This window comes from Thalassophryne amazonica, chromosome 7, assembly GCF_902500255.1.
Source record: "Thalassophryne amazonica chromosome 7, fThaAma1.1, whole genome shotgun sequence".
NCBI lineage: Eukaryota > Metazoa > Chordata > Actinopteri > Batrachoidiformes > Batrachoididae > Thalassophryne > Thalassophryne amazonica.
The window spans coordinates 86,899,556-86,916,544 of NC_047109.1; the positions used below are offsets into that span (position 1 = coordinate 86,899,556).

At 44.8% G+C, this 16,989-nt stretch overlaps 1 protein-coding gene across 1 annotated transcript in view; it reads left to right on the forward strand.

The window, feature by feature from the left end:
* The window catches only part of itga8 (integrin, alpha 8), a 169,115-nt gene that overhangs the window by 4,788 nt on the left and 147,338 nt on the right, over window positions 1–16,989 (forward strand). Inside the window, exon 3 of the mRNA XM_034174930.1 lies at window positions 10,919–11,019. Within this exon, the coding sequence (XP_034030821.1) occupies window positions 10,919–11,019 (101 nt within the window). The remainder of the gene's footprint in view (window positions 1–10,918; window positions 11,020–16,989) is intronic.

Sequence of the window (16,989 nt, forward strand, 5' to 3'; positions counted from 1 at the left end):
CGGAATTCCTTTGTCTGAGAAGTTGCTGAGAGACTGGCGCTTTGTTTGATCAAAATTTTTTCTAAACCTGTGAGACACATCGAAGTGGACACTGTTCGAAAAATTAAGCTGGTTTTCAGTGAAAATTTTAACAGCTGATGAGAGATTTTGAGGTGATTCTGTCGCTTTAAGGACTTTTCACGGTGCGAGACGTCGCGCTGCGCTCTCAGGCAGCGTCATCAGCCTGTTTCAAGCTTAAAACCTCCACATTTCAGGCTCTATTGATCCAGGACGTCGTGAGAGAACAGAGAAGTTTCAGAAGAAGTCGGTTTCAGCATTTTATCTGGATATTCCACTGTTAAAGGAGATTTTTTTAATGAAAGACGTGCAGGCGGATTGCAGCGTCGGCTCGCAGCCGCCGCGACGCTCCGCCACAGGAAAAACACCTCCGTGTTGATAACCATTTGTAAAATCCAGTTGGCTTTTGATGGCTTTCAGTGGAGTGAGTATATGAGAAATTGTTTATCAGCTGGAGATGTTCCAACTTGTCCTCAAGGCTTCCAACAGAGGTGTTTTTCCTGTGGCGGAGCGTCGCGGCGGCTGCGAGCCGACGCTGCAATCCGCCTGCACGTCTTTCATTAAAAAAATCTCCTTTAACAGTGGAATATCCGGATAAAATGCTGAAACCGACTTCTTCTGAAACTTCTCTGTTCTCTCACGATGTCCTGGATCAATAAAGCCTGAAATGTGGAGGTTTTAAGCTTGAAACAGGCTGATGACGCCGCCTGAGAGCGCTGCGCGACGTCTCGCACCGTGAAAAGTCCTTAAAGCGACAGAATCACCTCAAAATCTCTCATCAGCTGTTAAAATTTTCACTGAAGACCAGCTTAATTTTTCGAACCATGTCCACTTCGATGTGTCTCACAGGTTTAGAAAAAATTTTGATCAAACAAAGCGCCAGTCTCTCAGCAACTTCTCAGACAAAGGAATTCCGACGAGGGGCTGGACGACTCCTCCCACAAGGAGTGCTCACAGGCGAATGACATCACCGACAGGCGTGGAAAAACTCACGCATGCGCACGAGGGTTCAAGCATGTCTGACGTAAAAACATATGAATGAAATCCATATAGTTTTAGAAAAAAATAAAAAGGACCTATACTTTACGGACAGCCCTCGTATATAGGCCTCCTGGCCCACATTCTGAATTCTTAGATGAATTTGGTGCGTTCATCTCTAACTTGTCAACGAGTGTAGATAACATTCTGATCATTGGTGACTTTAACATTCATATAAATAAGCCTTCTGATCCCCTCTGCAAATCATTTATGGAAATTGTGGATGCATTAGGATTTCAGCAATGCATTCGGGATTCGACGCACATTAGTGGAAATACCCTGGATCTGGTTCTCGCACGTGGTATTGCTGTCACGAATACTGACATCATGCCTCTTACATCTGTGGTGTCTGATCACTCACTTATTAAATTTACAGTTTTGCTGCCGTGTTTAGTGGAATAACAACCTTATATCTCATTACGGCGGTGCATTAACTCCTCAACTAAGACTGAACTCGAAGCTAGACTGCCTGATGTCTTAGCTTCACATTTAACAAATACACAGTCAGTAGACAGACTTGTGGCTAGTTTAAACTCAGTGCTCAAAACTCGACATGATTGCACCATCTGTGTTAAAACCACGCTCCCCAAATCACAGTCATCTTGGTTCAATGATTATCTGCGTGACCTCAAGCATAAAGCAAGAGGTCTAGAACGGAAATGGCGTCGTTCAAAATTAGAAGTATTTCACCTTGCGTGGCGTGATGCTATCTTAGACTATAAGCATGCATTATTGGCTATAAAGTGGACCTACTACTCTGATTTGATCAACAAAAACAAGCATAACTCAAAGTTCTTGTTCAACACGGTGGCAACACGTATTCATGGTCAACCACCTGTAGTTCGCTCTCCTTTTACAACACAAGATTTCCTGGATTACTTTGGGAAGAAAATAGAAGACATCAGGTTAAACATATCCCGGCATGCCTTAACCCAGTCACTACACCCTGCTATTGAGGTGGGCGCCACTACTGAGGTATTACCTAGATTTACAGAATTTGATAGTATCTCACTAGGCATGCTGACAAAACTCGTAATGTCAACAAAAAGCACAACCTGTTTATTTGATCCTATACCAACAAAACTGTTTAAGGACCTGTGGCCCACTCTTGGGCTGACTGTGCTGGAAATGATTAATCTTTCTTTAACTTCTGGATCTGTTCCTAAATGTTTCAAATCTGCAGTGATTAAACCATTACTTAAGAAACCTAATTTTGACCCTAGTGTATTGAGAAACTATCGGCCGATATCAAATCTATAATTTTTCTCTAAAATTCTGGAAAAAGTGGGTTTACGGCAGCTCATAGACTATCTTACTGAGAATAATCTCTTTGAGCCACTGCAGTCTGCTTTTAGAAAATATCATTCCACAGAGATGGCTCTCACTAAAGTGGTGAATGATCTTCTGCTTACAGTGGATTCGGACACCACTATGGTTCTGTTGCTGTTAGATCTCAGTGCTGCAGTTGATACAGTGGATCATCATATTCTACTTGATAGGCTGGAAAATCATTTTGGGATTACTGGGAGTGTCCTTGCATGGCTGACGTCATACTTCACCAGTTGTTCTCACTGTGTTTTGTACAGTAACACTACCTCTAACCTTAGTGACATGAAATCTGGGGTTCCACAGGGGTCTGTCTTAGGGCCCCTGCTTTCTCCCTTTATATAGCACCCCTTGGGCACATATTGCGGCGTTTTGGGATTACCTTTCACTGCTATGCAGATGATACTCAGTTATACATGCCGATAACTGCTGGTAATCTCATTCACATCCTTAGAAGATTGCCTTGGAGCAGTGAGAAGCTGGATGTCTAAAACGTCCTACTTTTAAACTCTGATAAGACTGAAATGATGGTTCTTGGTCCAGTGAGACATCGGCATCAATTTGACCAGTTAACACTCAGCCTCAGCTCGTGTGTCATACATCACACTGACAAAGTGAGGAACCTTGGGGTAATTTTTGATCCTTCATTGTCCTTTGGCCTCCACATTAGAAAGATTACGAGGACTGCTTTCTTCCACCTGCGAAATATAGGAACGATTCATCCCATCCTGTCTATGGCTGATGCTGAGACTCTGATCCATGCATTTATCTCTTCTAGATTGGACTACGGCAATGTTCTATTTTCTGGTTTACCGCAGTCTGTAGCATCTCTTCACTGGCTTCCTGTCCCAGTGAGATCAGATTTTAAGGTTCTGCTACTAACCTATAAAATTATTCATGGACTGGCACCTCCCTACCTAGCTGACCTAATTAAACCTTACGTACCGGCCCGGGCTTTACGTTCTCAGGGTGCAGGACTACTTTGTGTCCCTAAGGTGAATGATGATGATACCCAGCTTTATCTATACCGCAGATGATACCCAGCTTTATCTATCCATGAAGCCAGAGGACACACACCAATTAGCTAAACTGCAGGATTGTCTTACAGACATAAAGACATGGATGACCTCTAATTTCCTGCTTTTAAACTCAGATAAAACTGAAGTTATTGTACTTGGCCCCACAAATCTTAGAAAACATGGTGTCTAACCAGATCCTTACTCTGGATGGCATTACCCTGACCTCTAGTAATACTGTGAGAAATCTTGGAGTCATTTTTGATCAGGATATGTCATTCAAAGCGCATATTAAACAAATATGTAGGACTGCTTTTTTGCATTTACGCAATATCTCTAAAATCAGAAAGGTCTTGTCTCAGAGTGATGCTGAAAAACTAATTCATGCATTTATTTCCTCTAGGCTGGACTATTGTAATTCATTATTATCAGGTTGTCCTAAAAGTTCCCTAAAAAGCCTTCAGTTAATTCAAAATGCTGCAGCTAGAGTACTGACGGGGACTAGAAGGAGAGAGCATATCTCACCCATATTGGCCTCTCTTCATTGGCTTCCTGTTAATTCTAGAATAGAATTTAAAATTCTTCTTCTTACTTATAAGGTTTTGAATAATCAGGTCCCATCTTATCTTAGGGACCTCGTAGTACCATATCACCCCAATAGAGCACTTCGCTCTCAGACTGCAGGCTTACTTGTAGTTCCTAGGGTTTGTAAGAGTAGAATGGGAGGCAGAGCCTTCAGCTTTCAGGCTCCTCTCCTGTGGAACCAGCTCCCAATTCAGATCAGGGAGACAGACACCCTCTCTACTTTTAAGATTAGGCTTAAAACTTTCCTTTTTGCTAAAGCTTATAGTTAGGGCTGGATCAGGTGACCCTGGACCATCCCTTAGTTATGCTGCTATAGACGTAGACTGCTGGGGGGGTTCCCATGATGCACTGTTTCTTTCTCTTTTGCTCTGTATGCACCCCTCTGCATTTAATCATTAGTGATCGATCTCTGCTCCCCTCCACAGCATGTCTTTTCCTGGTTCTCCTCCCTCAGCCCCAACCAGTGCCAGCAGAAGACTGCCCCTCCCTGAGCCTGGTTCTGCTGGAGGTTCTTCCTGTTAAAGGGAGTTTTTCCTTCCCACTGTAGCCAAGTGCTTGCTCACAGGGGGTCGTTTTTGACCATTGGGGTTTTACATAATTATTGTATGGCCTTGCCTTACAATATAAAGCGCCTTGGGGCAACTGTTTGTTGTGATTTGGCGCTATATAAAAAAATTGATTGATTGATTGATTGATTGAATAAGAAGTCTGCGGGTCACAGAGCTTTCTCTTATCATGCCCCTGTTCTGTGGAATGATCTCCCTGCATCAATAAAACAGTCAGATTCTGTGGAGATTTTGAAGTCCAGACTTAAGACACACTTATTTTCCCTTTCATATGGCTAGCATACTGGTACAGTTTTGTTTTATGCTTTTTACTCTTTTAATTCATTTTATTAGTAATTGGAACGGGCTGCGGCCTCAACTTTACCTAAATTCTGTCTTTTAGTGAAGTTTAGGGCTAGTGGCTGGCGATCACCTTAGTATTTCTCTGTTTTTCTTGATGTTTAATGCTGACAAATTATACAGTATTTTTTGCCTTTCTGATGCCTGATTCTGTTTTTCTCTCTGTTTAAGGTGCAGCTCCATCCAGAGGTGGGAGTTGTATTTGTGTTGGTGACCCTCCTGTCCTGTGCGCCAATAGCATTTCTTTTATATTCGTCCGTGAATTGGTCTGTGAATTGTTCTGTAATTTATGTTTGTAGCATGGCCCAAGCAGAGGGTCACCTCTTTGAGTCTGGTCTGCTTGAGGTTTTTCCTTACCACTGTTGCTCTGGGGTTGGTAAGGTTAGACCTTACCTGTGTGAAGCACTTTGAGGCAACTCTGTTGTGATTTGGCACTATATAAATGAAAATAAATTGAAATTGAAAAAAAATGGAGAAAAACAGTAAGTTCTCCATGTGATGTTTATTGATCTGGAGTTAGCTTATGATCAGGTGCCACGTCAGAATGTTAGGATGGGTACGAGGAAGAAAGCAGCACCACATGAATGTGGGGGCGAGGAACTGGGCTAGAAGTCATCTCAGAGCAGCAGACAAGATTCCAGTGTGAGTAGGTGCATGTGCACCAGGGATCTTCTTTATTCCCTTACTGATCTGATTATCTCTGTCACAGGGGTTATGCTTTATCTCAGTTGTGTATCAGCAAGATATTTCAAAAAAATAACTTATTCTCATGAAACATAAGCAAATAAAAATCAATAGAAATGGCGTGTGTGTGTGTGTGTGGGGGGGGTGGTGCTGTTATTCTTACTGTTATTCTTTGTTATTCTAACCATTACCTTAACTGTGAAATGCATATTGTGCATGTGCATGAGCATGAAAATTGGTTGGCTTATGCACACATTTTTCAAAAGATATCACATGAACCACTACATAACAATACACAGCAAAAAACAGATGAGCAGACTAAAATGAAGTTTGGTGGAGAGGCAGAACTTTTGTCAAGGAAATGATGGTTCAACATTGAACTAGTTTCACACACACAATAATTCATTAATTTTTTTTTACAAAAATAATCTCTGCCCTGCATTTCAATGTTATTTGCTGTTTGGTAAGACAGAGCTCCCACCTGAAACTTCGACCTAGTTAATCCTTGGTTAAGCCCTAAAGCCTATGGTTATTGTCTTGATTTCACTATACTTTAAGAAAATGCCTTCTTAAGGTCTTAAGGTGTAATGCATATGTGTTGCATCTCAATATGTTCAGAACAATCTTAGCTTTCTGAATGTGAGACATACATTTGTCTGGAACACTACATATAGATACTGAACAGGACACAGGGATAGTGTCATCAAGGCCCCGAGGGTTAAGGACAGATAAACAAGAGGTCTGTTGGACATTGGAAAATATTTATGCTCTTTCAGTTCCCAAGAGTTAAAGATGTGTTGACATCTTCGACTGAATTAAAGTGGCTTGTAGAAATAAGCATCAGTCAGAACCAGACCAAACACAGAGAGCTGGCTACAGAATTAATTCCTGTCTTACTGTATGGTTGTGAGACTTGGATGCTAACCAGTGAATGAAGGTAATGACTGGAAGTCTGCAGTACTAGATCTCTTTAGAGGATCCTTTGGTGCTACTGGAATGACTTCGTGTTAAGAAAGTAGTTACTTGGGGACACTCAGACAAGGAGTATTGTGAGGGAATGTCAACTATGAGACTTTGTCCATGCGGTCTGTGTCTCTGTACATGATCCATCATGCAGGTGCCTCTGTGTTGAAGACCCCAATGGCTGAAGAAGCCCAAGGGGTCACTCATGTTTCACCTGGCTGCGATTGATTGATGATTACTTTGAAGAGGTGCATATGTACTGATTGTTTTCTGTCTGGGTGGTTGCCATCCAGGACCCAAGATGGTACTGTGATGTGGTGGATGTGTTTAGGCACAACATCAAGCCATGCTGCCAGATTTAATTTGACTTACAGTTTAGATGGAACAATTAGAAGTGTGTATCAAGACAGCTGTGTGTTAAAGAATTAAGGTGAGGGTTAAAGTTTGGGTTTATAAGGTAGTCGTAAGTTTTATGTGGTATGTTTACCACTGTATTACATCACCTTTCCTTCTAACAACACCCAATAAGCATTTGGGAACTGAGGACACTAATTGTTGAAGCTTTGTAGGTGGAATTGTCGTATTTTGCACTTCATAATGCGCCACACATTTTCAGTGGCCGACAGGTCTGGACTGCAGGCAGGCCAGTCTCATAACCGCACTCTTTTACTACGAAGCCACGCTGTTGTAACACGTGCAAAATGTGGCTTGGCATTGTCTTGCTGAAATAAGCAGCAAGGTCCCTGAAAAAGACGTTGCTTGGATGGCAGCATGTGTTGCTCCAAAACCTGGATGTACCTTTCAGTATTGATGGTGCCATCACAGATGTGTAAGTTGCCCATGCCATGGGCACTAACACACCCCCATACCATCACAGATGCTGGCTTTTGAGCTTTGCACTGGTAACAATCTGGATGGTCTCTTTCCTCTTGTGTCGGTCACGGGAATTCAGTGTTGGTTTTTGGCCTTGCCGCTTACGTATAGAAAATTCTCCAGATTCTCTGAATCTTCTGATTATATTATGGACTGTAGATGATGAAATCCCTAAATTCCTTGCAATTGAACATTGAGAAACATTGTTCTTAAACTTGTGGACTATTTTTTCACGCAGTTGTTCACAAAGTGGTGATCCTCAACCCATCTTTGCTTGTGAACGGCTGAGCCTTTTGGGGATGCTCCTTTTAGAACCCCAATTCCAATGAAGTTGGGACGTTGTGTAAAATGTAAATAACAACAGAATACAATGATTTGCAAATCCTCTTCAACCTATATTGAATTGAATACACCACAAAGACAAGATATTTAATGTTCAAACTGATAAACTTTATTGTTTTTGTGCAAATATTTGTTCATTTTGAAATGGATGCCTACAACACATTTTAAAAAAGTTGGGTCAGTGGTATGTTTACTACTGTGTTAAATCACCTTTCCTTCTAACAACACTCAATAAGTGTTTGGGAACTGAGGACACTCATGATTGGGTATAAAAGGAGCATCCCCAAAAGTCTCAGCCGTTCACAAGCAAAGATGGGGCGAGGATCACCACTTTGTGAACAACTGCATGAAAAAAATAGGCCAACAGTTTAAGAACAATGTTTCTCAATGTTCAATTGCAAGGAATTTAGGGATTCCATCATCTACAGTCCATAATATAATCAGAAAATTCAGAGAATCTGGAGAACTTTCTATATTTAAGCGGCAAGGCCGAAAACCAACACTCACTGCACATGACTTTCAATCACTCAGGTGGCACTGCTTTAAAAACCGACATCATTGTGTAAAGGATCTTACCGCGTGGGCTCAGAACACTTCAGAAAACCATTGTCAGTTAAGACAGTTCGTCGCTTCATCTACAAGTGCAAGTTAAAACTCTACCATGCAAAGTGAAATCCATACATCAACAACATCCAGAAATGCCGCCGCCTTCTCTGGGGCTGAGCTCATTTGAAATTGACAGACGCCAGGTGGAAAAGTGTGCTGTGGTCTGATGAGTCCACATTTCAAATTGTTTTTGGAAATCATAGACGTCATGTCCTCTGGACAAAAGAGGAAAAAGACCATCCAGATTGTTACCAGACCAATGTTCAAAACCCAGCATCTGTGATGGTATGGGGGTGTGTTAGTGCCCATGACATGGGCAACTTACACATTTGTGATGGCACCATCACTGCTGAAAGGTACATCCAGGTTTTGGAGCAACACATGCTGCCATCCAAGCAACGTCTTTTTCAGGGACCTTGCTGCTTATTTCAGCAAGACAATGCCAAGCCACATTCTGCACGTGTTACAACAGCATGGCTTTGTAGTAAAAGAGTGCGGGTACTAGACTGACCTGCCTGCAGTCCAAACCTGTCGCCCATTGAAAATGTGTGGCGCATTATGAAGCACAACAGACAACGAAGACCCCAACCCCAACAACTGAAGTCGTACATTAAGCAAGAATGGGAAAGAATTCCATCTACAAAGCTTCAACAATTAGTGTCCTCAGTTCCCAAATGCTTATTGAGTGTTGTTAGAAGGAAAGGTGATGTAACACAGTGGTAAACATACCACTGTCCCAGCTTTTTTGAAACATATTGCAGGCATCTATTTAAAAATTAGCAAATATTTGCACAAAAACAATAAAGTTTATAAGTTTGAACATTAAATATCTTGTCTTTGTGGTGTATTCAATTGAATATAGGTTGAAGAGGATTTGCGAATCATTGTATTCTGTTTTTATTTACATTTTACACAACGTCCTAGATTCATTGGAATTGGGGCTGTATACCCACTCATGACACTCACAATTAGTGTCCTCAGTTCCCAAATGCTTATTGTGTGTTGTTAGAAGGAAAGGTGATGTAACACAGTGGTAAACATACCACTGTCCCAGCTTTTTTGAAATGTGTTGCAGGCATCCATTTCAAAATGAGCAAATATTTGCACAAGAACAATAAAGTTTATCAGTTTGAACATTAAATATCGTCTTTGTAGTGTAGTCAGTTGAATATAGGTTGAAGAGGATTTGCAAATCGTTGTATTCTGTTTTTATTTGCATTTCACACAACGTCCCAACTTCATTGGAATTGGGGTTGTAAATATTGATGTATTTTTCTGTTGGGGTGCCCAAATTTATGCACCTGCCCAATTTTGTTTAAAGAATTATTGCACACTTTCTGTACATAATAGAACCTTCATTTCACTTCTCAAGTATCAGTGTGTTTGTCTGCTATATGATATATTTAACTGAAATTTCTGATGCAAACAACCAATGATTTTAAAGGAAAATCATGAAAATTATCAAGGGTGCCCAAATGTTTACATACAACTGTACCTGCCACAGCTTGGTGAAATGTGACGTCCCCTTGGCCTTTTCTCCAACTGCTGGAGTCCTCCAAACTCAAGACACCTGTGTGCTGTATCAAGGTCACAAGGTCACCTTAGGTCACTGGATGCTAACCAGTGAACTCAGGTGATGACTGGATGTCTTTGATACTAGGTCCCTTTGGAGGATCCTTGGGTAACACTGGAATGACTTTGTTTCAAACGAGAGGTTAGTTAGAGAGACTAAGATGAGGAGTATTGCTTTCATTCTGAGGTAACGTCAGCTTTAACATTTTGGCCATGTGGTGCGTTTCTCTATCCAGGAAAAACACAGGTCATTAAACAATAAATAGGTTTATGTGATTTGAAAATTTGATGAGAAGAGCTGATGAATATGTCTGGATAAATATCGATGCATCGTTCCCACATGCATGTGGGAAAAGATGAAGAAAGAAGAAAAATATTCCACAAGCAGTTTTAACTGGAGACAATTGTTGAAGTTGCTTTGAGGAGGGAAAAATATATGTGTATTAAAAAAACAAAAAAACTGTAAATCTGCCTTTATGTCTGTGTCGTGCGTTTTGCGTACATGCATTCATGTCAAAGGAAGACACGGCTTCACGCTTATAAATAAACCCTCCTTCCATACATGTATTCACATGCACAGTCACGCCAAATGTTCACACTGTGCATGTGTGTGTGTGTGTGTGCATGTGTGTGTGTTTGTAGTTTCAGGCTAAAGAGCTTGTCTCTAAAGTGTTGTTCTGTTTTATGGGAAAGGCTCTGACAGAAAAACAGCACCGTCCTGACAAATGTCTCTTTGTGGGGGGCGGGGCAGTGCTGTTTTGATGTTTGTTATTGGCCTGTTAAAGACAATTTTGTTTGTTCTTGCATATTAAGGACAAATGCTTTCCAGCCACATGAGCTGCAGGCCTGGATCCTCATGACCACAGTCAGTCAGCTTTTACTGGCAGCACTATAAAACATCTCTTTCATTCTTTATTTCCTGTGTGTGTTTTTTCCTCTTTGTCTCTTCAGATAACAGAATGCTGAAGGTAAACGGCACCAGAGAGCCTCTGGAGTTTAAGTCTCACCAGTGGTTTGGCGCTTCGGTCAGGACTCACAAAGGAAAAGTGGTGGTGGGTGAACATTATTCCTAGGCTTTGGAAAGACTATCATCTTGTAAACCTCCCATTTAAAATGGCATATAATGAGGATTAATGGATTAAAATTCAGTTAATTTTAATGGAGCAGAACAATACAAAAAGTTGGTTTTGTATATGTAATACCTCATATAGCTGCCTGCCATCTGCTGGACATGCATGGGATTGTTGTAAACAATAATCTTATCATCACATGCATAATGGAAATTAAGAGCAGGAGTAGCTGCAGTTACATGTTGCTTGAAATTTGCTAGATTGTCTAAAAACATCTAGGGTTGCTTGCTTATACGGTAGCAAAAAGGTGTCACATCATTTTCAATTTAAGAGAACACTAGCAACTGAAGAAAATATTTACAAATATAAAATAAATGCAAAATACAAAATGGAATATAATGAGGATTAATGGATTAAAATTCAGTTAACTTTAATGGAGCAGAACAATACAAAAAGTAGGTTTGTTTTGCGTATGTAATACCTCGTATAGCTGTCTGTCATCTGCTGGACATGCATGGGATTGTTGTAGACAATAATCTTATCATCACATGCATAGTGGAAATTAGGAGCAGGTGTAGCTGCAGTTACATGTTGCTTGAAATTGGCTAGTTTGTCTAAAAACGTCTAGGGTTGCTTGCTTATACGGTAGCTAAAAGGTGCCACAACATTTTCAATTTAAGAGAACACTAGCAACTGAAGAAAACATTTACAAATACAAATATGAATATAATATATAACAAACAAAAATATATATAATAATATAATGTATATAAAAAATACATACATAAACTGCATCTATTTGCATTTTTAAAAAGTTGCAAACAGGGAATACAAATATATATGCAACACTTTAATTTGTTATGTCTGCCGCAAATTCACATAACACGTGCAAGCCCAGAAATATTTGCAAAGTTTCATCACGCAGTGGAAGTATTCACAACACAAACAGACCTTTCCTCCTGGAGGACTTAAACTATCTTCTGCTCTTCAGTGCACTGCAAATAAAATAAAAAAAAAAAACAGGGAAATATAGCTACAGTAGCATAAGAGTAAAATAATGACTTGATCTCACCCATATTGGCCTCTCTTCATTGGCTTCCTGTTAATTCTAGAATAGAATTTAAAATTCTTCTTCTTACTTATAAGGTTTTGAATAATCAGGTCCCATCTTATCTTAGGGACCTCATAGTACCATATCACCCCAATAGAGCGCTTCGCTCTCAGACTGCAGGCTTACTTGTAGTTCCTAGGGTTTGTAAGAGTAGAATGGGAGGCAGAGCCTTCAGCTTTCAGGCTCCTCTCCTGTGGAACCAGCTCCCAATTCGGATCAGGGAGACAGACACCCTCTCTACTTTTAAGATTAGGCTTAAAACTTTCCTTTTTGCTAAAGCTTATAGTTAGCGCTGGATCAGGTGACCCTGAACCATCCCTTAGTTATGCTGCTATAGACTTAGACTGCTGGGGGGTTCCCATGATGCACTGAGTGTTTCTTTCTCTTTTTGCTCTGTATGCACCACTCTGCATTTAATCATTAGTGATCGATCTCTGCTCCCCTCTACAGCATGTCTTTTTCCTGGTTCTCTCCCTCAGCCCCAACCAGTCCCAGCAGAAGACTGCCCCTCCCTGAGCCTGGTTCTGCTGGAGGTTTCTTCCTGTTAAAAGGGAGTTTTTCCTTCCCACTGTCGCCAAGTGCTTGCTCACAGGGGGTCGTTTTGACCGTTGGGGTTTTTACGTAATTATTGTATGGCCTTGCCTTACAATATAAAGCGCCTTGGGGCAACTGTTTGTTGTGATTTGGCGCAATATAAATAAAATTGATTGATTGATTGACTTGGTAAGGTTACACCTTACTTGTGCGAAGTGCCTTGAGGCAGCTTTGTTGTGATTTGGTGCTGTATACAAGAAATAAATTGAAAATAAATTGAAATTGAAATGAATAACATAAATAAATAAACTTACTCAGCTCTGCTGACTAAGTAGAGATGAAGAGCGGCGTGCAGTAATGCATTGGATCATCCGTCAGTTTAAGTCCTCTGTGAAGAAGCCAGTGTTCATGTTGTGAGTACTTCCATTGTGTTGTGTTGTGAAGATTTGCAAATCGTTTTTGTGTTTGGATGCATTGTGTGAATTTGCACCAGACAGTAAGTGATATGTTGTGTGGGCCGCTGAAGAGGAGGTACTGCTGGCCCACCACCACCAGAGGGCGCCCTGCCTGGAGTGCGGGCTCCAGGCACCAGAGGGCGCTGCCGCCTTATGGGAGTAGCCTGGGTGACAGCTGTCACCCATCACCAGACACAGCTGTTCCACTCAGCACAGAGGTATATCAGGAGGACGGCGTCTCCACCTCAGTGCCGAGATATCGCCTAAGACTGAGGTAATATTCTCTGCATTTATATTCTGAACAACCAGCTAAACTTGTTAAACCTTTTCAGGACTGTTGACTACTGATAGCTTCATTGCTTGGATAAGTACTCACCTTCCTGCTGTACTTTGACAAGAGGTGGAGGCGGCTTCTCCCCTCTCCGTTACTGGGTGCGGTCGCATCCACACCTGTGTGTTGTTGCTCTCTCCCGCCAGCAGTACCGGATCCGACGAGCGGAGGCAGTGGCCACCTGGGAATTTGGGACTTGGCGGTTCCAGTATTTCCAGGGTCCAGGGTGGGCCAAAATATTCACGTGGGACACACCCACATTGCTACACGACTCCCAGTCACGATCCTGTTTGAGGATTCAACCCTGAAGGCCCCAGCACTGGTGGACACGGGCTCTGAGGGGAATCTGCTTGACAGTAGATGGGCCAGGGAGATAGGGCTCCCTCTGGTGGCTCTTACCTCGCCTGTGCAGGTTCGGGCGCTAGATGGCTCCCTACTCCCACCAATCACACATAAGACACCTCCAGTAACTCTGGTGGTGTCAGGTAACCACCGGGAGGTGATCGAGTTCTTTGTGACTCAGGCCACCTCCCGTGTGGTTTTGGGGTTTCCATGGATGCTAAAGCACAATCCCCGGATCGATTGGCCGTCCGGGGTAGTGGTTCAGTGGAGCGAAACCTGCCATCGGGAGTGTCTAGGTTCCTCGGTTCCTCCCGGCTCCCAAGCTAAGGAGGAGGTCCGAGTCCCGCCCAATCTGAAGGCGGTGCCGGCGGAGTACCATGACCTCGCTGACGTGTTCAGCAAGGATCTGGCTCTCACGCTTCCTCCCCACCGCCCGTATGATTGTGCCATTGATTTGGTTCCAGGCAGTGAGTTTCCGTCCAGTAGGCTGTACAACCTCTCATGGCCGGAGCGTGAATCAATGGAGACCTACATCCGGGACTCATTAGCTGCCGGGTTGATCCGGAATTCCACCTCTCCGATGGGTGCTGGTTTCTTTTTTGTGGGTAAAAAGGATGGCGGGCTTCGTCCATGCATTGATTATAGGGGGTTGAACGAAATCACGGTTCGCAATCGATACCCGTTTCCCCTGTTGGATTCGGTGTTCACCCCCTTGCATGGAGCCAATATCTTCACCAAACTTGATCTTAGGAATGCGTATCATTTGGTTCGGATCCGGAAGGGAGACGAATGGAAGACGGCATTTAACACCCCGTTGGGCCATTTTGAGTACCTGGTCATGCCGTTCGGTCTCACTAATGCTCCCGCGACCTTCCAAGCGTTGGTAAACGATGTCCTGCGGGACTTCCTGCACCGGTTCGTCTTCGTGTATCTGGACGATATACTCATCTTTTCCCCGGATCCTGAGACTCATGTCCGGCATGTCCGTCAGGTTCTGCAGCGGTTGTTGGAGAACCGCCTGTTTGTGAAGGGCGAGAAGTGTGAATTCCACTGCACTTCTTTGTCCTTCCTGGGGTTTATAATCTCCTCTAACTCCGTCGCCCCTGATCCGGCCAAGGTTGCGGCGGTGAGAGATTGGCCCCAACCTACAAGCCGTAGGAAGCTGCAACAGTTCCTCGGTTTTGCTAATTTCTACAGGAGGTTCATTAAGGGCTATAGTCAGGTAGTTAGCCCCCTGACAGCCCTGACCTCACCAAAAGTCCCCTTCACCTGGTCGGATCGGTGCGAAGCCGCGTTCAAGGAGTTGAAACGGCGCTTCTCGTCTGCACCAGTTCTGGTGCAGCCCGATCCTAGCCGCCAGTTAGTGGTTGAAGTGGATGCCTCGGACTCAGGGATAGGAGCGGTGCTCTCCCAGAGCGGGAAGACCGATAAGGTCCTTCACCCGTGTGCCTATTTTTCTCGCAGGTTGACCCCCGCTGAACGGAACTATGACGTCGGCAATCGGGAACTCCTTGCTGTGAAAGAGGCCCTCGAAGAGTGGAGACATCTGTTGGAGGGAACAGCCGTGCCATTCACGGTTTTCACTGACCATCGGAACCTGGAGTATATCAGGACCGCCAAGCGGCTGAACCCCAGGCAAGCCCGCTGGTCACTGTTCTTTGGCCGTTTTGACTTCCGGATTACCTACCGTCCCGGGACCAAGAATCAGAGGTCGGATGCATTGTCCCGGGTGCACGAAGACGAAGTCAAAACGGAACCGTCGGATCCCCTGGATCCCATCATCCCGGAGTCCGCTATCGTGGCCGCCCTCACCTGGGGCGTGGAGAAGACCGTCCGGGAGGCCCTGACCCGTGTCCCGGACCCCGGAAACGGACCAAAAACAGACTATACGTCCCACCAGAGGCTAGGGCTGCAGTCCACTGCCCGTGCCTCATCGCCCCTGGTCCCACATCGGTCTGGACTTCGTCACGGGTCTCCCGCCGTCCCAGGGAAACACCGTCGTCTTCACGATAGTGGACCGTTTCTCCAAGGCGGCCCACTTCGTGGCCCTCCCGAAGCTCCCAACGGCCCAGGAGACAGCGGACCTCCTGGTCCACCACGTCGTCCGTCTGCATGGCATACCATCAGACATCGTCTCCGATCGCGGCCCCCAGTTCACCTCACACGTCTGGAGGAGCTTCTGCCGGGAACTGGGGGCCACGGTCAGCCTCTCGTCTGGGTACCACCCCCAGACCAACGGGCAGGCAGAGCGGGCGAATCAGGAACTGGAGCAGACACTTCGCTGTGTGACAGCCGCGCACCCGACGGCCTGGAGTACCCACCTGGCCTGGATCGAGTACGCCCACAACAGCCAAGTGTCATCAGCCACCGGCCTCTCCCCGTTTGAGGTGTGCTTGGGGTATCAGCCCCCCTTGTTTCCGGTGGTTGAGGGAGAGGTCGGTGTGCCCTCGGTCCAGGCCCACCTACGGAAGTGCCGTCGGGTGTGGCGTGCCGCCCGCTCTGCCTTGTTGCAGGCCCGGACGAGGGCGAAGAAACATGCAGACCGGCGGCGAGCCCCGGCCCCCAAGTATCGTCCTGGGCAGGAGGTCTGGTTGTCCACCAAGGACATTCCTCTACAGGTTGACTCACCGAAACTCCAAGAACGGTACATCGGACCGTATAAGATCCTCAAGGTCATCAACCCCGCCGCAGTGAGGCTCCAGCTTCCGGCCTCACTGCGGATCCATCCAGTTTTTCATGTTTCCCGGATCAAGCCCCTTCACACCTCACCCCTCTGCACCCCGGGTCCGGCGCCGCCTCCTGCCCGGATCATCGACGGAGCACCGGCTTGGACTGTCCGCCGGCTCCTTGATGTCCGTCGGATGGGCCGGGGTTTTCAGTATCTGGTGGACTGGGAGGGGTACGGACCCGAGGAGCGCTCCTGGGTGAAGAAGGGTTTCATCCTGGACCCGGCCCTCCTGGCCGACTTCTACCGTCGCCATCCGGACAAGCCCGGTCGTGCGCCAGGAGGCGCCCGTTGAGGGGGGGGTCCTGTTGTGTGGGCCGCTGAAGAGGAGGTACTGCTGGCCCACCACCACCAGAGGGCGCCCTGCCTGGAGTGCGGGCTCCAGGCACCAGAGGGCGCTGCCGCCTTATGGGAGTAGCCTGGGTGACAGCTGTCACCCATCACCAGACACAGC